Source organism: Crocodylus porosus, unplaced genomic scaffold, assembly GCF_001723895.1.
Source record: "Crocodylus porosus isolate Cpor-Errol unplaced genomic scaffold, CroPor_comp1, whole genome shotgun sequence".
In the NCBI taxonomy this organism is placed as follows: Eukaryota; Metazoa; Chordata; order Crocodylia; family Crocodylidae; genus Crocodylus; species Crocodylus porosus.
The window spans coordinates 120,694,244-120,715,093 of NW_017728886.1; the positions used below are offsets into that span (position 1 = coordinate 120,694,244).

At 39.7% G+C, this 20,850-nt stretch overlaps 1 protein-coding gene across 2 annotated transcripts in view; it reads right to left on the reverse strand.

Annotated features, from left to right (window-relative positions):
* Nucleotides 1–3,615: 3,615 nt before the first annotated feature.
* NSUN2 (NOP2/Sun RNA methyltransferase family member 2) overlaps nt 3,616–20,850 on the reverse strand; it is a 39,615-nt gene continuing 22,380 nt past the window's right edge. For both annotated transcript variants that reach the window (XM_019541271.1, XM_019541263.1), the window contains 10 exons: nt 18,513–18,586; nt 13,472–13,602; nt 12,798–12,894; nt 11,731–11,903; nt 10,557–10,649; nt 9,948–10,083; nt 7,814–7,894; nt 7,430–7,568; nt 6,142–6,181; nt 3,616–4,213 (listed from right to left, as the gene is read on the reverse strand). In XM_019541271.1, the coding sequence (XP_019396816.1) occupies nt 3,799–4,213; nt 6,142–6,181; nt 7,430–7,568; nt 7,814–7,894; nt 9,948–10,083; nt 10,557–10,649; nt 11,731–11,903; nt 12,798–12,894; nt 13,472–13,602; nt 18,513–18,586 (1,379 nt within the window). In that variant the 3' untranslated portion in view covers nt 3,616–3,798. The remainder of the gene's footprint in view (nt 4,214–6,141; nt 6,182–7,429; nt 7,569–7,813; nt 7,895–9,947; nt 10,084–10,556; nt 10,650–11,730; nt 11,904–12,797; nt 12,895–13,471; nt 13,603–18,512; nt 18,587–20,850) is intronic.

The following is a 20,850-nucleotide window of genomic DNA, read 5'->3' on the forward strand; positions in this document are numbered from 1 at the left end:
GAAGATTTGTGCCAGGGGCTGGGCTATGACGCTCACCAGCTCCTTTAGTACCCCATGGCATAGATTGCCAGGGCCGGCTGACTTGAAGGTATCCAGCCTCTCAAGGTGTTCCTTCACAAGGTCAGCATTGATGGAGGGCAGGGGATCTCCCTCACCTGGACCTCCCTGTCCCGTAGCAGGCATGGGCATCCCATGGGACTCATGAAAGACCGATGCAAAGTACCCTTTTAATAGGTTGGCTTTTTCCTGGGCGTCAGTTGCCCCATCTGGTTCAGCAGATGTTCCCCTTGCTTTTCCTCTGGCTCCCCACATATCTGAAAAAGGACTTTTTGTTGTCCTTGATGCTCAAAGCTAGTTGGAGTTCAGCTAGTTGCAGCCCTGGCTTTCGCTTTTGAAGACAAAGATGTCTCCTTGATCTAGGGACCCACTCCTTTCACCCCAGTTACAAGTATGGGCTATTGCTCATAGACAAAGGGTCCCCTCTGTACAAAATAGTGACATTCATAGAAACCTGCCAAACATGTACAGTCTTTTTGTGTTTGGTGAAAGCTGATTGATTGCAGGAAATTTCCACTATAATGATCTGAAAGGGCCACTTACACAAAGATGCACTTCAGCCCCTGTTTCAAGAGGCTTTAACAGCAGTGTTGACTGCAATACAACTGCTTAGTATCTCTGTCTGATGGCCTTTTATCAGAGCCCTCTTCTGCAGCGTGGAACATTAGGAGTATATGAACAGTAACAATCAAAAAAGATGAGACTGAAAATAAGGCTCAGCCATTTGCCTGTTAGTGCAATGTCACTTTATATTGGGGGTTTAAAAAAACAAAAAAACAAACAAACAAACAAAATCACTTTATTCCAAACTAGCCAATGCAAGAAACAACAGAAATGGCTGTTTGATTATATCTTTGGAAGCAGCCAGGTCTACTCTATGCCAGTGGTTCTCAACCTAAGGGCACCCTCAGCAAGTGCCAACTCAGTTTTCACTCATTTTATGACTACAGAAAAACAGAGCAATTCTGTTGCAAAGAACTCAGAAAGACCACAATGGCTCAGAATGTTTTTCACTATGAATTTCAACCTGAAATTTCTGAGTTTATCTTCAGGTAAAATGCTTCTGGTGCTTGCAGATGTGCGTGAGGCTGCTCCAATATGCTTCAATTACAGCACATCAGAACAGACTTGATTAATCGAGTCCGCTGCAGCATGCTAATTAGCGTGCTCCAGTCAGCCTCCACATCTTGTCCATCAGCATCCCCATGCTTCAAAATGGCAGTAGGGCTCTCGAATCAACTAAAGCTCAAACAAGTTTTAAAGCGCCCTGCCACCATTTTGAAGTGCGGGGATGCTGATACACGAGATGCTGTGGCGCTTTAATTAGAGTGGATCTTGGAGCCGCTCTAATTAAAGCATCTGCTTCCACCCCTCGAGCAAGTGTAAAAACGCCTTCTGGTTGAGAGCCACTGGGTCAAGATTAAACTGTTCTGTCAAGAGAAGTCCTAACAGAAGTCTGTGGGCTTCTGCATGTTGAGTGTTCTCACACTGATAAAACCCCAGGTTTTGGCCAGCTGAATACTACCACTCCTTTGCTGGCATATGACAGCTGACAAACCAGGTGTGGAAAGTCCCTCACTTTTGTCTGCTGGAGCAAACATCAGTGCTTTGTGCCAACTGCTCTGGACACTGATTTGAGCTTTCACAGCTAAATTTCAAACTGGCAGAAACCAACCCCTACATTTAAATTCTACTTTCATTTTAGGAAAATTCTCAGTTGCTGGCAGCTCCTGCACTGCTGTCCAGAGCAAGCTTATTGAAGTAAAAAAAATTAAAATGAGGGGGTAGGGCAGGGGTTCAGTTCTCTTTGTCTGTCTGTTACTGCTAGAAGTCTTACCAGCTCCGCATCTTTTTAAAATTAGCATCCTTGAGGATAGGGAACTTTTTTGACCATAGCAGCAAGGCTGACTGAAGGAGGTGACAAAAAAGGGATTCCAGGGAGGACATGTTCGCAGAGCTGCTGAAACCCACTGAAGCGACCAAGAAGTACAAGAGAACCAGAAAGCTTGCTGACAGACTGGCAAGGGGCAGAAAGCAAGCCAGCATGCAGAAAGGGACACTCCTTGTCAAGCCACCCACCCACATATCTTGCAGAAACCAATAGGTTATTGGACCCAACAAAACCCACTGCATATCTCCCCAAGCCTATTTCACCATACGCAGGACACCCTGGTTGATGAGCCCTGCAACCCCACAACAGCCAAAGCACAGGCACTTCCACCATTGCACAGACCTACCACAACCTAAGGAAAGGGCAAGAGAATTAACTTCATGCATACTGATGATCAATTTTCACTTTCTCTTTTCATCTGGGAGTTTGCAAATCCCCTTCTTAATGGTTTTAGAGTCAGCTCTTCGTAACTGGTCCTTTGGTTTGACCAGCTGCACACAGTTTACTCATTTTGTTTGTCTATCTGCTCAGGTTTCACACATTTTGGCACTGATCTGGTGTTAAAAACCTTGATGCCCTTCTACATGCACCTAGGCATACAAACTCTACCCCCTCTCCCAGTCAAGGCTGGGATGCTTTATAAGTTTCTGGCATGGGAAAAAAAAAATAATCGAAGCATATCGGAAGACATGGCATTATTCTCTACAAGGTGATATCAAGTTTGTAAACTAATGTTCTCCGAATATGCAGTTTGAGAATATGGGTCTGTCTTGGCTTTGGGGTCAAAGCACTGGTGGAATTGTACTTGAGCCATTTTGGCCCCTGGTCAGTCAAGACCAACATTTTAAAATTCCACCCATTATAAATAATAATAATAATAATCATAATAATAAGTCAACACTGATCACACAACATCACTTGTTATTGCTCTGAAGCATTGCTTAGATGATGAGTGCCTTCTGTGCCACCTTGCTTGTTTTCAGACGGACCTGACAGTCTCACACAGTACAACTGTAGGCCAACTGTACAGTGACAAAAGAAAGGAACAACAGAGACCAATGATGAACACTGGGAAGAGATGGTTGCAGTCTCTTCTAATATATCCCACTACCATGCACTTGGCTCCACAAACGATAGAGAGTCTAGACAGAGTTTTTTAAATTGGCAGGAATCTGCCATTGACATTATGAATCTGAACCACAAGTATGCATCATACACACACACACACACACACGCGCGCGTGCGCGCGCACTTTTTTCTGAAAAAGAAACATTGAGTCTTGTTTTCACTGAGTATACTCAAAGTAAAACAAGATTTTTGGTAACTTATCTGCCCAATGTCTTTTTTAAACCTATATAACAATTGTAATGTCACTATTTACCTGAAAGGAACATTCACTTTAATTATGGTTCTTTAAAAACTCCATGCTTTGAATTAAAAAAAAAAAAAGCCTACCCTTCTCCCCCAAAACAAAACAAAAAACTGTGTGTAGTCATTCAAAACTGACTCTTAGATAAACTTGCAGAAAGGTTTCAGAGATTGTCTTCCCCTATGAATCCTTTCATCAACGCAAGGGGTATTAGATTTTACTGACAGACAGCCCATTGTCAGCAACAGATGCAAGCCACCAATGACATGGACTTGCATGGTAAAATAAAAGACATAAATACTGTTATACCTCTTTATTTAAAAAATAAAACAGGGAGGAACTTCTGTAAAAGAATACATCATGCCAACTTCAACCTTCTTCCAAGAAGCAATGTGGTCTTAAAAATGTATGTACATGCTTAAAATAAACTCTAGCTGTTAATCTCCCTGAAGTAATGCTGACTGATTCAGCCAATGAAAACTCAATCTTTGACATGGCTGTGGTCAGCAGTGTCTCTGTTTTCTAAGCTTACATGGTTATCAGCATTTTCATTCAAAGGCTGGGCACTGCTCATTTTACTCTCAGGTTCTATCCCACTGCTTTCCACAACCTTTTGGGAAGGTTTTTCACCCACGTCAGCTTCCATTTCCAGGACATCATGTTCCTTAGCTTTACTTGCCCCATCTGCTGCTTCCTCCACCAGTTCTGCATTGTCGTCTTGATTTCCTTCCTCCATTTTACTTCTCAAATCTTCTTCTTTCCTCTTTGCTTGAAACACTTCAACTCCCATCATCCTCAAGTAATGAAGTCTCTCATTCTTGGGCACAAAGGCTCGGAGTGAGGTCTTTCCATGCCAACCGCAGAGCACAACAGGACACTGGAGGGTATCAAGTCTGCTATGAAAAAAAGAAAGTAAGAAGTGGTAAAACATGAGAAAATTAACCTTGGGAATTTATTGATTCAGCAATAGTTTGCATTTAACATCTATACTCATGATCTTTACTAGAAGAAGTGTTTTATTTGAAATAAAACTAGTAATTCAGCATCTCTTGAAGCATCAACAAGGACAGGCAGTACAATCTGCCTTTTAAAATGACTGTAAGACTTGAAGGAACCATCAGATCATCCATGTAGATCTCCTATGTCCCAGGCCATTCAGTTACATCTGGTTACTCCTGTATTGAGTTTAGCAACTCATGTTGGGCACCTCTTTCAGGAAGGACTCATCTTGATTTGAAGATGCCAAGAGATGAAGAGTTTTGCCTTGGGATATTGTTCCAATGGCTTAAGCGTCTATGCTATTAAAAGTGTGGTAACTGTTCCTTGTTCCTAACTTGTAGTCTTCACTTTCTGATTACTTCCTTTTATGCCCTTCTCTGACAGATTAAAGAGCCTTTAGAACTCCAGGCTTTCCCCTTAAGATAGAAAAATAATATGCACAAATACTTTGAGCTAAATTAAGTTTTAAGTCTAAACCATTTTCTCCATCCCATAATCACTTCTGTGACCCTTTTTTGCATGTCTTCTGATCTTCCATTACAAGGTACCAGCTAAGGGAAATTTTTTTTTTTAGTGCCAGAATGCTTTCCACACACAGAACAAACTGAGACAATCCAATTACAGCTTATTTAATGTTAATTAAAATGTAAGTTAAAAAAAACAAGAACAAAAGGCACCCACCCACCCTCTCAACATTGCCAGCAGCAAGCAGGAAACTTTCCCATTAAGCTATCATTTTTTGCAACATTTTATTTTTCATTTATAGTAAAATTTTCCAGTCCATATAGTTTCAGAGGCTGTTTTCTAAATTTAAATCAAATGTAAACAAATGCCATCTTCTTAAGGTTAGTGAGAACTCCGATGCTTCTGCTACTGCTTTACCAGAGAGATCAGAACTGGCCGATTATTTTTTTTCCCCTATTTTAAACCCTGCAGGCAGCAGTGAAACTTAAAAAGAATTTTGTCATTTACACTGTGGAAATGTGTTTGACAAACTATTAGCAGCAACAGGAGCTGCCAGTAGAAACAGAGGCAGGCACTAAAGTGATTCACTGGGGAGATGTAGTCAAAAAACAGACCAGAGAGAGAAACAGTAAAGAGTAACCACTACAGCCCTTAGGTTTTGCTCCTGACTTTGCCGCACTACTCTCTCTCCTTCTCCTTCCCAACACTTATCTATCTGAAGCTAGCTGGCATAGTCCTAGAGATAATCTTAGAAACAGCTGACACTCCCACTCTATTTACATTCAGAGCTTTGGCAATAATGGGTGGGAAGGGGAGTGCTTAGTTTTTCCTTTGCCATTTTTTTATTTGCAAGTCAGTTCTTCATCTACCCAGGTGACATTAGAAGTAAAAACCACAGTGTAAATGTGAAAAACAACTGCAAGCCTAGGAAAAAAAAAAAAAAAAAAATCAGGAGTCAAATTTACATAGACGATTGAAGCTATTAATATTTCTTGACCAAACCTGAAGAGGGGTAGTGACTGAGTATACGTGTCAGCATTAGTTTTAATCAAAAAACGTATTTAGTTCATAAGAACTAATCCTACAGTCATGATAAATAATTTTCATATTCAATCCTTATTGTTAGAGAAAACTGCTCCTTGCAAACTGCTCGGAACACTCCACAAACACTGAAAAAAACCTCACTTACAGCAAGTATTTTCACAGTTAATTAAACTGAGGGTAAAAAGTTTAAGAAAAGGACTCACTGAAATGAGCTGTATGCTTTGGTTTCTATGTTCATGCCTATTGCTCTTGTAGTACAAAATGCTAAGAAATCAGTCAAGTCAAAAAAAAAGAGAATGGAAAGGCATCTACTTACTTTGGATCTGGATCATACCTCAGAACTATACTCCCCATAGCTAGAAGAAAGCAAATACATAAAACATGCTTAGAACCACACTAAAATACCTGTGACCTCAAGAGTTTATGAGACAGCAAAGGGTATTTTCGTGTCACTGTATAAATACTCTTATCCAACAACTAATTAACACTATCTGTATTAACACAAAAAAACCTGAACTGGAAGACACATTTCAGCTACATACTTTCAAAAAAAACTATGCAAAATGAAGTTAACAGATGAACAAATATATGTACAGAAAAAGCACTCCTCTCGCAAAGCAGGCTAAGAAGTACCATGAAAACAATCAACAGTTAATTAAAACAGATGAAGAGAGTGGAGGGCTAACCAAAAGACTGAGTTACACTTTCTGAATTATACTTCTTCCCTACATTTTCATTTAACACACATGCCATCAGACACTGAAGTACCAGCAATGGCTATGGATAGAATATAATAATAACTGCCTGTAAGTTTTTAAAATGATAGCACTGCATTCAAAGTTCTGTCTGAATTTTTACTAGTAATACCTACAACCACTATAGATTAGTTTTACATAAACTAATCTAGTTTACTGTGCACTCTGGTTTATATGGGAGGCACAGTTAAGGTAATTAGAGAGACTGTATTCCTTATTATAAGCATCTCCAACATAAAAGAGAAGATAACATAGTCAGTATTTGGAGTAAGCATAATTTCCCCCTCATCCCCACCCCCGTTTGTTTGGGTAAAACATAGATGTTTAATTTTGACATGGCCAGTGCCATCTACTGCCATCCTTTTTAAAGTACACAATCAATAAATGCTCCTGCAAAGTCCAGGACTGGCTAAAAATTGAAACTGGAATATAGTTGGAAACGAATACTAACAGAGTTTAGAAACTTTGCTAGTCACACTTTCCACAGCCACCTCACAGCTTTGGAATTTCCATGCTACTAAGAAATCCCACACTTAGTGGATCTTTTGGAGGTTATCTTGTATGTAAGAATCAAGGCTCTCAAATCTGGCAGAATTTATACATCCTTGGTCTAATAAGCTTCCAGAGTTGGAACCAGATATGGTCACAGCCTCTGGAAGTACTCTTGGATTCAGCAATATTATGAATACAGTAACAGTTAGCATAGACATTTTTAGTGTTAGCCACAACTCCTAATACATCTATTTCTGTAGGTGGATTTCCAATTTGTCTGAAAGACTAATTCACAAGAATGAGATTCCAACTTAGAGAACAGTATTCATCTTTGTGTAGTAAATACAGAGAACTTACCCATGTCTTTGACGAGTTTTTGTGTCTCATTGCTAAATTTACTTAAAAATGGATTCTCTTGGGTAAGCAGCACTTTAACATCATCTATGCAAACATTTATAATCCTCGCATTAATGAATGGGTACAGTGTATATATTCCCTGGTGGTAAAAAATACAATTAGTTTAAAAAAGAAAAGAATCCCTGCTTTTTGAAATAGGATTAAATTAAAAGCAAAAAAGCTCTGAATAATATTACAGCTAAACAATTTTGTTTCAATGCAGTTTAAAATATCAAAAGGTTGTAAGACTGCATCTCACAATCTGTTGGATTCAAAATAAGTATCACTATGGGGAACTCTAATAAAGTTCTCTCACGACTTGAAAACATGGTGCTTCAAAATTACCTCTTGTGCTAGTCTGAAGGCACAACCGAACTGTTCACCATCACTGTTTCGAGACCAAACTTTTATTCCTGTGTTAATAACCTGTGAATTTTAAAGTAAAAGTATCAATACAATGTTTAATGGAAACAAAGTTTCAGAGTTAGGTAACTTGTCTTGAACTGCTTAATGAGCAACCAAAGAAAGAATATTTTTGCTGTAACAAGAACACTAAAATTCATAAATCAGAATTCAACATTTAAAATTAGGTTATATTTATCGGCGTAATTTAAGTTAGAATGCTCTAGGGAAAAACATGAATAAATGTTCCCAATTATGAGGGTAAAGTTACCAGCCTCAGGGCACTCCACTTCTAACCTCTCCTATATCAACATTTGATAACCATCAAAAGAAGTGGTCTTTCAGTTAACGCACTGAACTGTTAACAAGAAGTGGCTTCAATTCTTAGTTCTACTAAGGATTTCCTATGTGAACCTGGGAAAGTTACACACAAAAACTTAATCTTGGGATCCTAAACCATGCTTTGGCACTCAAGGATTTAAGTTTAATATTGTCACCAGTTTCTTAAAATCTTTTTAATGTTCTTTCACTGCCTTTGACAGTGTTCCATCTATAAAACAGGGATAGATAAAATTCCCCTACTTTACAGATGTGTTGCAAAAATAAAACCCTGAAGTCTGTGAGATGTCTTCTACTCAGGCCTTCTATTCTTTATCTCTATGGCAGGTTTGTCCAACGTGCGGCCCTCCAAGCTGCCTTCTGAGGCCCGAGGTGCTGCGACGGGAAATGAAAGTAAACACTGTACTTTGTTTCGGGGGTGGGGGGAGGGGTGATGTGATACCACTTCCTGTGAGGTCTTTGAATATGGCTTGCTGGCCCACTGGGTGATAAAAAGTTCATGATTCAGCCCCACATTCAAAATGGTTGGACACCCCTGCTCTATGGAATAGATAATTTTCCTCCTTTGCTTTCTTCCTCAGCTAGTTTAATTCATGAGAACTTTACTTCTCACCCCATGTCTGCTCAATGCCTTAGCAGCTTCACAGGATGGTTTTTATTTAAGACAGTGCTGTCCAACTGGCAGCCTCTGAGGGGTTAAATTGCAACCCCTGGGCTTCTGGTCCAGGCAACATTCTCCCGTTTGCTTTCTTCTTGCTACCAAAATTATGGGGTTGGCAACCCTGCAGTAGCGGTGCATTCACAGTGAATTTACAGGTTGATAAAACTTTAGTCTCTAAACACAATGAGAAAAAAAAATATGGATGACTTCAGTAAGAATATTTATTGGTCATGCTTCCGTAGGACACAGTTTAAGAAGCTGTTTCTGGACACAGATACTCCCTGCTTAACATCGTAGTTATAGTCTTGAAAAATGCGACTAAGCAAAATGATGTTAAGCAAATCTAATTACGTCACAGTAGTGACCTACTAGCAGGCGGCAGCCAAACAACCTTGTAATCAAATATTGCACGACTTTAAACAAGTATGTTATCTAATAGATCAGCTATGTAATAACAAAACAACATTAACCAGGATGACATTAAGTGACGAATACCTGCACAACCTACTTATTGGTTTTAGCAGCAATTTAGGGCAGGGGGAGCCAATCTTTTCTGGCTGCAGGCCAGAATGACCCACCCCAGGTCTGAAGTGGGTAGGCAGGTGCAGTGGTTTTTACACCTTGCTGCCTCCACCACAGGAGCCCATATTCACCCCACATCCTGATGCCCACAGCTCACACCATCCTCTTTCCCCCAGCCAGGCCCCCCAAACCTTATCCACTGCTACCCCAATCCCCCCATTCTGGCAAGGACCCCCACCCATCACTGTTAGCTTTGTACTCTTACGATTTATTTTTCCACATACATAAATACGTGCAAACACACACAAAGTCCCTTGTATGATCTCCAAGTGTTGTATTAGATTAGGCAGAATGCCACTGCATCTATTGTTAAGTCTTGTAAAATAATATTCCCTCCAAGAGTCCAAAAACTCAAGTACTTCTTCAACAAAATAGGAGGAATGGAGTCGTACTTTAAGTGAAATCCTAGCAGAAGACAGCTCTCACAGTAGAGCAAGGAAGCTTCCACTGATGTCTCTGGATTCATGGTAAAAATCTAAAAATAAGGAGTCCTACCTTCATTTTCTCACTGTTGTTCACCAGTACATTCCTTAGTTCCTTAGAAACCATGTACAGATGCCTCTTCTTTCCCTCCTGAGTCCGAGTAAGTAAATTCATTTTAGGAAATGAAGGATCCAATGCATAAAATTTCCTGTAAGCATAAACAGTGACACTTTAGATTGCCAGGCTTCTATATTCAGTGTATTAAAAATGATGACAAACACAGACTCTCCAGCAACTTCCCCATTCATTCATGACCACCACAGATGGCTAAGAGAGGCACTGCACAGGACTCATATTAACAGTGTTAGATGTCACAAAAAACTCCACATATTTTAAAAATGAAGTCAAAATGTTTCATATTAGAGTTATTCTGCAGGCTACTGAAAGTGAACATTTTAAACTTGTTTTTTTAAAGCTTCATTCAATTTTTACTTAAAACGAGTTAGATGTCAACATATCCACTTTATCTTAAAATTATGGAAAACGTGCTTTATTTGAGAGCCAAAATGAAGATATATTTTTCAACTACAGCTACAACGAAGACCTATTCACCTTGGAAAAACTAATCCTAGTTAGCTGGAATCCTTTACTGCAGAATGAAAGGACATAATTTCTCCTTACTGGATGGATGGAAACAGTGGGTCATCTTCAGAAAGGAACACAAATGGGTCTTCTTTAAAACCAAACAACTTCATTCTTTTCGATGGCGGTGGTCTAAAAACAAATGTTATTGCTTGGGTGAATAGTTTCTTAAAATTCTGTGGATTTAGATCATCATTTGGCAAATGAGTGGGAGTGCTGACTGAGTATGCGGAAGAGCAAACAACTACATTTTCTTGTTGCTTCACTAGCAATACTGGTACTATAACTCTGAAAATTTAGACAGATGGATGTGGGGGAAAGAATGCATTAGCTAGAGGGATAGAAGTGTATCAAGCAGGCAACTGTGAAGAAGAGAAAGGAAAGAGTCAACTGAGAAAGCAGGTGGGAGAAAAAGAGGAAGGTGGTGGTCAAGAGAAAAGGAGAGGATTAATGGACTCCAGAAAAGCAGCATACCAGCATATAGGACTAGCAGTTAATGCAGATACTATTAAGACTGCAAATGAAGTATTGGAGCCAACTAGAAATATCGCACAGCTTTTTAAAACAAGCTCTATGCCTTCAAGATGCAGGGATATATTTAAAACGAGCAGTGATAGAGTTGGGTGCTCTTTTTGCTTGCCTCTAAAAACAGCCTCTTAATTTCACTATCAAAACCCTTTTCTCCTTGCTCTCTACTACTCTATCAGATGTTCAATTTCTATTCTAGAACACTGTGAACCCATCCTCTTTTCATACAAGTTCTGCTTGTGTACAGTGGAAGATCAGGACACAATTAAGGCTTTTTTTGGAGACTAAGGGTATTAAACACATTGCTGACAGTGTACAGAAAAAAAAACCAGTTTAATTCTCCACCCTAAGGGGGATATAAATAATGCTGAATTATTTAACAGTGACCAAAACAATCAAGAATTGATATATATCCCACAGGCAAACTAATCCTTTTGCTGTATTTGGTTCTTCAGATTTGTAAAGACCAGTTATCCAGAGTTTACAATCTAAGTAGATAACCAAAAAGAAAAGGAACAGGGCAAGATAAAAGCAAATGACCATGTTGTAATAATAGTGTGTTTTCCTTTTTTAATTCTGCTTTTTAAATTATTTAAAATTAAGAACTAAACAAAACTGAGGTTTCCACAAAGCCTTCAAGGGTTACAAACAGGTATGGGACAGATGCTTAGATGCAATCTCTTACCCACATACTCCATCCTTCTTGCTTTGCTCACACTCTGAGTTCAGCGAGTCCTGAACTTCCCTTGCCTGCTCGTCTTCAGGAGGTTGTTCTTCAATAGTTTCTACAGAGCCATCTTCTGTAGTGCTGGTAGGTACTGCAGTATCTCCTGTTTTCTGCAACAATTTCCACTGAAGCTATTCCAGATTGTAATAAATGTTTTAGTGAAGGAAAATAAGTTATATTTAACTTGTCTACATACTCCTTTTTATTGAGTTTAGCACATATACACACACACATACACACACCCCTACCTATGGGGGGAGGGGCAAAAGAGCTTCCCAGTGTATGTGTGTGGGGCAAAAATGCTTACCAAAGGGCAAGTTACCCATTTAAAAGTTGCCTTTATTTGATCTACTGTCTTACACATCTCCAAGAATACATTGGCACATCACATTTAAGGGCAGAACATTCCAAATCAGTAGCCCAGTTATTTCTTGCCTAATAACATGGAGAAACCAGAGCTAGACAAAGCTTAATAACTTTATCCCACTGTACATGTTCCATAGCAGTGCTACTGTTTGAGCCTTAAAACAGTAAGCAGCACTGGAAAGTGCATTACTTTTGTATGAGCCTGATTTTTTTCATACTGTTTTGCAACATTTAGTTCCAAAGAGGTTCTAACTAATGGCATCAAGTAAACAGAAAGACCTCTAAGTGATTTGTATGAGGAATATACCCCTTTAATATGAATTACTGAGGAGAGTGTTACATTGCCTTAGTTCGTTTAAAGAAAAAAGGTTTAGCTCCAGGTACAATACCACCTTGCTATTTTACTGGTCTACACAAGCCCATCATCCTACTTAAAAGAAAAAAAAAAAAAAAGAGAGAAGAAAGATTTTCAAAAGGGCTTCAGGGATTTGGGTATACAAGTTCCACTGACTGACTTGCAGTCAAGACAACTCAAGATGAGACTGAAAACAGTTATACTAGATTACTTTGACCAATTTTTTTTCCAATAGGTTTCTAATTACATTTACAAAAGTTTCTAAAACACAACAAAAATATGTTTTCATCAAAGTTCCTTTTACCTTAGGCTGGCGTTTATTCCAGGGCATTGGAGACTTTTTTATTAATACAGCCACAAAGAAACCTCCAGTGTTCTGGTGATGTGGCAATATCCTAAGACTGGACCAAAAACAAAACAAAACAAGAAACAACATTACAGTCAATATAATTAGAATCCAGAAGTTTTTACATAATATTAAGAAAGGAGTCACACTAACATTTACTGTGTGTCTAAATCAGCTGTTCTCAACCCATGGGCTGCTTGCAGCCCAATGAGCACACTGCTGTGGACTATGTGACATCCTGTTAAATGTAGGGGTGCACCGATAAAGATTTTTGGGGCCAATACCAGTGGCTGATTATTCAGCTGATACTGATGCAATTGCTGATATGCATCCCAACAGCTTGGACAGCAGTGCCTGGCTGAAGTCTGTGGGGGAAAAGGGGTGGGGGAGGGAGTGGGGTTTGGGACTCAGGCAGGGGCAGGAGCTACCCAGCCAGGGTGGGGTGCAGGACGGAGCTGTGACTAGCCTGGGAAGCATGAAGGGGGAGGGGGCAACTCCAGCTGCTGGCACACCCCAAGGGAAAGCACAAAAGGGCATGTGCCCCCCAGGATCTGTGCACTGGGTGAAGGCGGGCTGCCGCTGTGAGCTAAAGATCAGATCTAATAAAATCAAACTATTTGGTGAAGGCATACCAACGCTCCAGGTGCATTGCTTTCAGTTTTTCCTCGTCTTTTATTGGGAACATGGTGGGTCGTATTTGTGCCTGTCTGTTAGAAGGCACCTCTTTCCAGTCCTCAAACCACTGCCCATCTTTTAGCATTACCTATGAAGGAACATATGAAAATTAAAATCTGAGGCTACTCTTTCATGATCACATAATCACCAAAGTTGTGGAGTGCTCAGTCATAATTTCTGATGAATCAACTGCTGATACAGTGATGGCATGTTCCCAGTTCTCAGAACTTTACTGCTTTCATGAATGACCAGAACTCTTCTTCCCCAAGTCTGTATATACAGTGTATTGTTAGACTGTGTGATAATAATTGTCTGGGCTAATTTTAAACTAACGAGGGACTGTTCAAATGCTCTAAACGCTGCTTTATACTCTAGCATGTTGATAAGGAACATGGGCACTTGTTCTCTGAACACATGCCAATCCACCTGGGCTTCCTCCCACTGGTAATGTTGGAAGCCTTGCTATCATATTGTTTTCACTGGTGCAGGAGGAGGAAAGGCAGCTCTTATTTATGCTTTCTTTTTCCACTAGAAGAAAAATCTATAAATATTTTAAGAACCCGAGTACAGGTTCTCTGAGCCGCATCCGTTTTCTTCAATTGCACCTGAGGGCACTGAAAGAGTCTTTGATACCATGCCACTGAATGAACATGATGTCCAATGACCCAGAAGGTACAAGCAAATCTCATTAATATTCAGCAACTCAGCTGAGGTTGATTACTCAAAATAGATATAATAAGGAATATTTCAGAAGCTGTGTGCCTCCACTGCCCTAAAGTTCAGCTTTGCTTCAATAACTCTATAGTCTAAGCTAGTGTTCAAATGAACTTTTCTTCATTTACTTCCAAGAGCAAGAGTGCAAAAATAGTGGAGAATGATTAAAGAAGGTCTAATAAACAACCATTTAGATATAGGAAAACTTCCAAATTGTGTCTATGTGTATGGCATTGATTTTCAACCAGGTTGCTGCAGCATCCTGAGGTACCCTGAGATCTTTTCAAGGGTGCCACTCAATGTTAGTACTGTTAGGTGTGCAACCACAAGTCCAAGATAAACCCAAAGGTTTCAAATAGGAATCCACAATGTCAAAAGAATACAGACCTGTTGTGATTTTTTGGAGTTCTTTGCAACAGAAGAATTGCTCTAGCATTTTTCTGTAGTCAAAAAAAAGAGTGAAAACAGAGAGCTAGCATTTTGAGGGGCGTTTTAATACTCTCAAGGGATGCCTTGAGTCTACAAATGTTGAGAACCACTGGTATATGGTTTCTGTGAAACCAAAGAAAAATTGCTTTTACTGAGAGGCTAAAGGGTAGTAGAGTAACTCTTCATACCAATAATGATTAGGTTTCATGCATTTCTGCGGCATTTCACAGAATACTGGGACAGAAGACTGTTTTCTGTCTCTACCATTTATACAAATGATGCTTGTTCGTTGTTGGAGGCATGCACATTTGTAAGGTGCTGCTCAGGCATCTTTTAACATGTAGAAGGAGTTCTGTTTCCTTTCTCTGAATAGACTGTTGCCTTTGAATGGTAAATCCTCCTATATGACCTGCGTTTCCATTGGAATGCATAGCTGCTGCAATGAGGATAAGCATCTTGTCACTGGGGTAATCATTCTGGATTGTGAAGCTGTAACTAAACACAACATTTTGCTTTCATTGCTAACAGCCAAACTGTTCCTCGCTTTCTGCTTATCAAGAGAACTCAGTGTACATATGATTAAACTGTATTTCCCCAGAAGTTTTTGGTAATTTGAAATATGAAACAAAGTTTGCCAGCAAGCACATTTTTTTCTAACGAGGTCCATTAACTTAGCCTTTGTCTGAAGGTGTTTTTTTGATTGGGTCCACTTAATCTCTTGGTTGGTTGCTGTGAAAGGAAACCAGGATACATTTATTCCATCAACTCAGAGGATTTTAATACTACTTTCTCAGTCTTTGTTGAAGGAGCAAAAAAGGCAAGAATCTGGCACATTGTCTTTGTGGGCTTTAAAATCACTTTGCTTATAGGATGAATGATTTTTCTTGGCACAGAAGTACAAAGGATAGTCATTAATTAATGAGGAGTTCCGTGCATCTTTAAAAGGCACTGAAAATTCTTCTGCTATCCATTTCCTGCTAACTGTAAAATTTTACAAGAAAAGAAAGTAAGGCATGTGCCACCACCTCAACTGGTGAAGATGTTGACAGAATCAGTTAGCAAAGCATCCTTCTGTTTAAGGGTGTATTTTTCTGACTGATCTTGTTGAGGAATGTAAACCTGATTTTCTTTAGGCAAGACATTTTTATTTCATAGTATTTCTTAGGAAAGGCCCTACTGTTGAATATAAAAAGGAATTCTGAACAGCTATTTCTACTATCTGTAAATGAATACCTGACCCAGATCCTGTTCTGCCTACTAAATATCTAAGACTTAGCAGCCATTTGGCCCCAAAAACACAAAGGTCTCTCCCTCAGAGCACTCCTACTCCCATTTTCTCCATGGGCAGCCTAGTGCACCTTCCAAGTTAACCCTTATTCCACCCTGCACAGACACACAGATCTGCCATTCTCTGGGCAGGCTCATGAGCATCCAGAACATCAGGATCCAGCTTGTTCACAGGAGGAACATCTACCTGAAACTTCTGTCATGTTAGGACCCCAATGAAACATCTAACAGTAGCACTGACTTCAGTGAAAATTGAAAATACATTTTGTACTGAACCATCACTGGATAAAATGAACACACGCCAATGGCATGCCCACCCCACTATGCCAATCATACCTCCTCTTGCTTCTTCTCCTTATGGCCGCACAATTCTTATACTCCTTTCCACCCAGTGGTCTAGCATCATCAAGGAGAATGGAGGATGCTCCTCAGCCCAGCATAGCTCAGAGCATGATGGTTACTGCACTCTTTTAGGAAGTATGTGGATTCATACCCCTTAAAGACTGAATGGGGCCTGGAAGGCATGTCTCTGACTTCTTGAACAAGTGCTCTAACTATAACAATGTTGAGAAAAAGATGGATTTCCCTCCATGTTCTCAGCTTTAGTTGCTTGGCATAGTTTTTCTCCAAGGAATCAAGGACTCACAGAGTCAAGTTTCAGTTCCATCTGAGAAGCACAAACAGAGCTTAGGTGGAGGTAGACATCTAAGTGGCCAACCCAAATCAATTATGGGCATATACAGCAGCTCAAGCCTGGCTTTCTAAAAATCTTTTCAAGCCAAAAAAGGAGGCAAAGAACTCTTGACACCTTAGGGGTTTTGTGGCTGCTGCCAATGATTTTAATTAGCAACCAAGACATTTAGAATTTGAAGGGAGTATCATATCAGCATCTTAGGAGAAGAATAGCATCTGGGCCCTTGAGTTGAGCTTGACTTCTTGCTTTTGGAAAAAATGAGTAAGAGATGTTACAAGCTAGAGGGACATAAATCTGCCCTAAACAATACACAGGCAAGCACACTGGTTATTGTTTAAGGCAACATAATGCCAACAGATGATAGTTTGGGCATAACAGTTGCCCAACTGCCATAAAAAGGAAAGAACTTAAAAGAAATAAGATGAACTCCTTATAACTTTCAAAGATTCTCTAAACCTATAGTAAATATCTAAAAAACTTTCAGAATTGTATACACCTCGGGACAACAATACAGCACAGTTGAACTAAACTACAAACACTGGATCAGAATGTACTGCCAAGAACAGTGAGAATGAACTAGGAGTAGCAGCTGGCCCACACCCTATCTTTTTTGTTCCTGTGGTACAAGGCATGAAGTTACTGTGGTGTATGCATGGACCAAATCAGACATGGCTGGAAAAAATTCTCCAGTCTCAGGCAGTGGAACAGATGCTCACAGGACAGACAGTCAAAGAAAGGTAACACGCTTGCCTTTATGGCCAATGTTACAGCTGAGGTATACTTGTATGCCAGGCATTTAGCAAGCAAAAAGAAATGCTACATATTTGTAAGCATGTCAAGGTAATACTTCTGCAAAAACTCTCTTCTTTTCCATGACTTCCACTTGATTATTTCTCTCTTTCAGATCACACACGCTTTTATCACAACAAAAACCAAAATAGAACTGAGGGGAATTTTTTTCAATGGATATTAATTCTGCCAAAAGGGCCGTTTCAATCATTCTGGAAGCAAATTCTTCCTGGGTAGTTTAGACTGGTAAATATTTCTGCAACTGCATACACAAGAGTGCCGAGTGAAAGGCAATTCATTTTATCCAAGACTTCAAGGATTAGGACCCTTACCCAGAATGCAGATGACCCAGATCCAGTGCTCTCCTCCATTTTAGGTTGTGGGTCCATAATACCTCATCTGCAAGGAAGAGCCCTAACCACTAAGCTATAAAGGAGCTTTCAATTTCTTTTGCTGATACTGTTCTACTTTGTACAGATAGAAAGAACATTTAATGGAGCAGAAAAATGGAGCCTCCCAGAAGAATGCTTAACCACCAGGCTACAAATTCACTCTCTCTCTCAACAAGTTTTTAAGCATCTTACACAAAGTGAAATAACTCTAGCAAGAGGTAGCAAGACAGACACCACAGAATATCCCATCGCAGTTGGTCTCCAAACCCAGGCTTAAGGGCAAAGACCTTTTTGATGCTGCCCAGGGAAATCAGAATCAAAACTGAGGTTGAAAGCAAGACGAAGGCATAATGTTTTCTACAGCATGATGGTTGCATAGCATTGTTGCCCACAGACCACCAAAGGTCCACTGCCTTCCAGACTGGTAGTTAGGATTCTTACTGAATAGGTGGATGATTTCAGTTCAAATCCCCTCCCTGCCCAATTCACGACAGGATTCTGAATCAAAGTTGCACTGCCAGAGACTTATGAAGAAATATATGATGTGAAAAACAAACATTTAAAAAGCAACTCTTGCAGGAAATGTTTACTACAATTTTTGGACTTCTTGTATTTGTATACCAATTTGTATACCCAAAAGACAGAGCAAGAATGAGATTATGGTGCACATCTCTACAGAAACAATAGGAATACCTTCCACTGTGTAATTCCTGGCATCCATTTCAAACCTGGCAACTCAGAAGAGACATCAGCAAGCTCTAAGGCACCTAAAAAGCCAAAAATGTAAATGAAAATTAAGTGATTGTAAAATATGAAGTGCTGAGAATTTGTTTAAATCAGCTCATGTAGAACGTTTCCAAACGTGATTTTCTAGAAATTATACACCAAGCTAATACAGCGTTTGTTTATTTTTATTTCAAGAGGCTTCAAAACAAGAACCACATCTAAATTACTAAATATTATGTCCAACTTTTTATATTTCTGGTAAGCTCTTTATAGAAATTTGCTGACCTTATAGATGGCGAGTAAAGGCTGAAAAGTCAGTGTTACAGCAACATTAAACACTGGGAATAAGAGGAATGATATTCAATAAATCAGGATACAACAAACATCAGTCTTTTTGATCATTAATAGGTAGATTGCTTAGACCAATGAAATCATTCTCTTCAAAAGTTATTTTACCTTTGCAGTGACACAGTTAAAAATAATTTGGCATGTACTATTACTTTATGGTCTGTTATCTCAAGTAAGAAAAAAAAAATCAAAGCTTAATTAGAAAGAGGAGGGAGAACAAAGAAGAACTCTTGGCTAATGAGATAAAATGCTAATTTTCAGCCATGATGGGCCAGAAGTCATCATGCCTTAAATCTAGGGGTTTGCTAGCCAACAGTTCATCAACAGAACAGCTTTACCAATACGGAACTCATTAATTCATAAGATGTTTCAAGATGTCCTGAATACGAAAGGAACTTTTTATTATTACTGAGTTGTGTTAAATGAATAATAGTCCTTTAAAATAACACCTGTCCAATTTTTAAATTATAGGAACTCCTGAAAGGACAAGTAAAAGATTAAAGTTATTTTTCATTATTGATTCTACTTGTTTGCTTTGTGCACTCTACAGCACCCTTTCAGTTTGTTTTCTATAGTCAGTCACCTCTCATGTGTGCAGATATTACACAAAAATCTGAAGGAATTTTTTTTTTAATTTAAAAAAGAAGGTAGAACCACCAAAAAAATCATTATGAGGATTGACAGACAAGGGTAAAATCTAACACTTGTTCTTCAAAGCTGATTTATTTCAAACTGGTGTCCCTTTGATATTCCTGACTGCATACAGAAACCTTAAAAAAATGTGAGCATAAACTAGTGTTTCTCAGGCTTCTTAGACTCAAGGAACCCCTCAGAAAATGTCAGCTCTGAGTTTTCATTTGCTTTTTTTTTTGGTAGTCAAAAAGAGATCAATTCTGTTGCAAAGAACTCATATCACAAAAGGTCAGAATGTTTTTGACATTACGGACGGACTCCTTTTTGAAATCTCTGGGTTTATCTTGTGAACCATGTACGCGTTTGCACCTCAACAGTGCTAACATTGTGCAGCACCCCATGGTGCCATGGAAATGTGGCTGCAGTTTTATGCCAGTAAGTTTCATACAATCATATGACTGGAAATAATATGCCTGGTGCTGTCCACAGAAGCAACCATCAGCAGTCATGTCTGTATAAAAGTCACTCCAGTACAGATATAGGACAAGACTGTATGAATACAAATCTAAAGGTCAAATCAGGGATGGGCAATTATTTCAGCTGTTGGGCCACTTAATGAGTTTGACAGTTGTCAGAGGCCACACACAAAATCCTTCAGAAGATATCATTTAAAAAAGTTACAGACAAAAAACAAATCATGTACTAAAAATTAAACTTCTCTCTAAAATATTAAAACATTTCAAAAAATATTTTGTCCCAATTTATGATTTTGTAATATATATAAGTGATTGTGTAACAGCTCAAAATAAAATCTCTCTCTTGTATATTGTGTCTGTATGGGGGGTGAGGGGATATATGGGTGGGTATGTGAATGTGGCGGGGGGGAGCTGGCTGGCAGCAGGGAGAGGGGGTTTCAGGGGTGCATGCAGCAGAAGTAATTCGGGTTGTGTGGTGTGGTCTGCCCCATGATCCAGCCTGTGGCTGCTCCTGCCCACAGCTGCCCCATGCTCGCTGACAGCACTACAGTAGACCCAGCCAGCATGCACAGCTTCCCACTGCTGCTGCAGTCTTTTGGGTATTACTCAACTTCCCCAGCCTCCAGCAGTTTCTACTAATCGTCCAGCTGTGCTGCTTCAGGCAGGGAAGTGACAGTGGCCATGGGGACATGTGCCAGGCATCACACGCCCAGCCAGGCAAGAGGGAAGCTGCAGCTAGGCAGTTCCTGCCCCAGCACATGGAGCTCTGGGTCTAGGTCCCAGCCCCCTTCCACCCACCCAATACAAAAAGCAGCCACCTGCAGGCAGCTGAGTGGGTGAAAAGTGGC